The sequence below is a fragment of the Grammomys surdaster genome, unplaced genomic scaffold (assembly GCF_004785775.1).
Source record: "Grammomys surdaster isolate TR1022 unplaced genomic scaffold, NIH_TR_1.0 126398, whole genome shotgun sequence".
Lineage (NCBI taxonomy): Eukaryota > Metazoa > Chordata > Mammalia > Rodentia > Muridae > Grammomys > Grammomys surdaster.
The window spans coordinates 3900557-3901523 of NW_021621192.1; the positions used below are offsets into that span (position 1 = coordinate 3900557).

At 37.1% G+C, this 967-nt stretch overlaps 1 protein-coding gene across 1 annotated transcript in view; it reads right to left on the reverse strand.

Moving 5' to 3' along the window:
• Positions 1–288: 288 nt before the first annotated feature.
• Positions 289–967, reverse strand: part of Impg2 (interphotoreceptor matrix proteoglycan 2) — a 59420-nt gene continuing 58741 nt past the window's right edge. The window contains exon 21 of the mRNA XM_028760302.1: positions 289–345. Within this exon, the coding sequence (XP_028616135.1) occupies positions 289–345 (57 nt within the window). The remainder of the gene's footprint in view (positions 346–967) is intronic.

A 967-nucleotide genomic window follows, 5' to 3' on the forward strand; every position in this document is an offset into this window, starting at 1 on the left:
TGAATATTTGACTTTAAACTATATTCAAATTGCTTCAAAGCTTCCTCTATCTCGTTTGACTTTAACAAGTATGTCCCAAAACAGTTGCCTTCTAAGGTTTACTCTTCCTTAGTCTCACTTTACGTTCTTACTAGAAAGCTTGGGCCACAGCTCTTAGAGATGCTCTCAAACAGTCAGAGGCAGAGGCACTGCAGCTTCAACTCCAAGGTCTGGCTTTAGGTTTTTGGTTTGGTTCTGTTTTATTTGTTTGCTTTTAGAATGTGTTACAAAATCAGAGTTCACGCCGCTTTAAATTTCTTTCACCACATCTCTTGATGTAGAAATAAAAGTCGTCACAACTTTTTGCTACATTCCAAAAATTTAAGCTGCAGTAGGAATGAGAAATGTGTCCCATGTTTACTTATTTATTTTTCAATGCAAACTCTTCTTCCACCAGGGTTCAACTCCACATTAGTTAAGTAGCAGAGGTAACAAGCCTTCTCCATCTCCTCCAACCTTCTGATTGATGTCAAAAAAAAATGGGCATTTATGTTAAAGTTCCTCCCTGCCATGAGAAAATAAAGGGCAGTTAGCTGGAAAAGCAATATTGTACTGAGATATATTTCTACCGTAGTGTATAATCAAGCTGCATACCTAAAATCACCCATGCTTAAGCTTTCTTTACAGATTTTTTAATACTCTTCTAAATATTTTAATCCTCTACAATGCCACATGTTTTTACTGAATCCTAAATTAAACCCATTAATACATTGTGGAGCTGTTTAGTAGCTAGCAACTCCTAAGTGGAGACTGCAAATCCTGTTTTGATCCTGTGCCTGAGTGTTTTCAAGGTTGCTCCCTGTGAGCAACACTGACTTTTCTTTTTTTAATCTTTGACAGCTTCATACACTATGTAATGTGTTTTAACCATATTCTCTCAATCTCTCTCTCTCTCTCTCTCTCTCTCTCTCTCTCTCTCTCTCTCTCT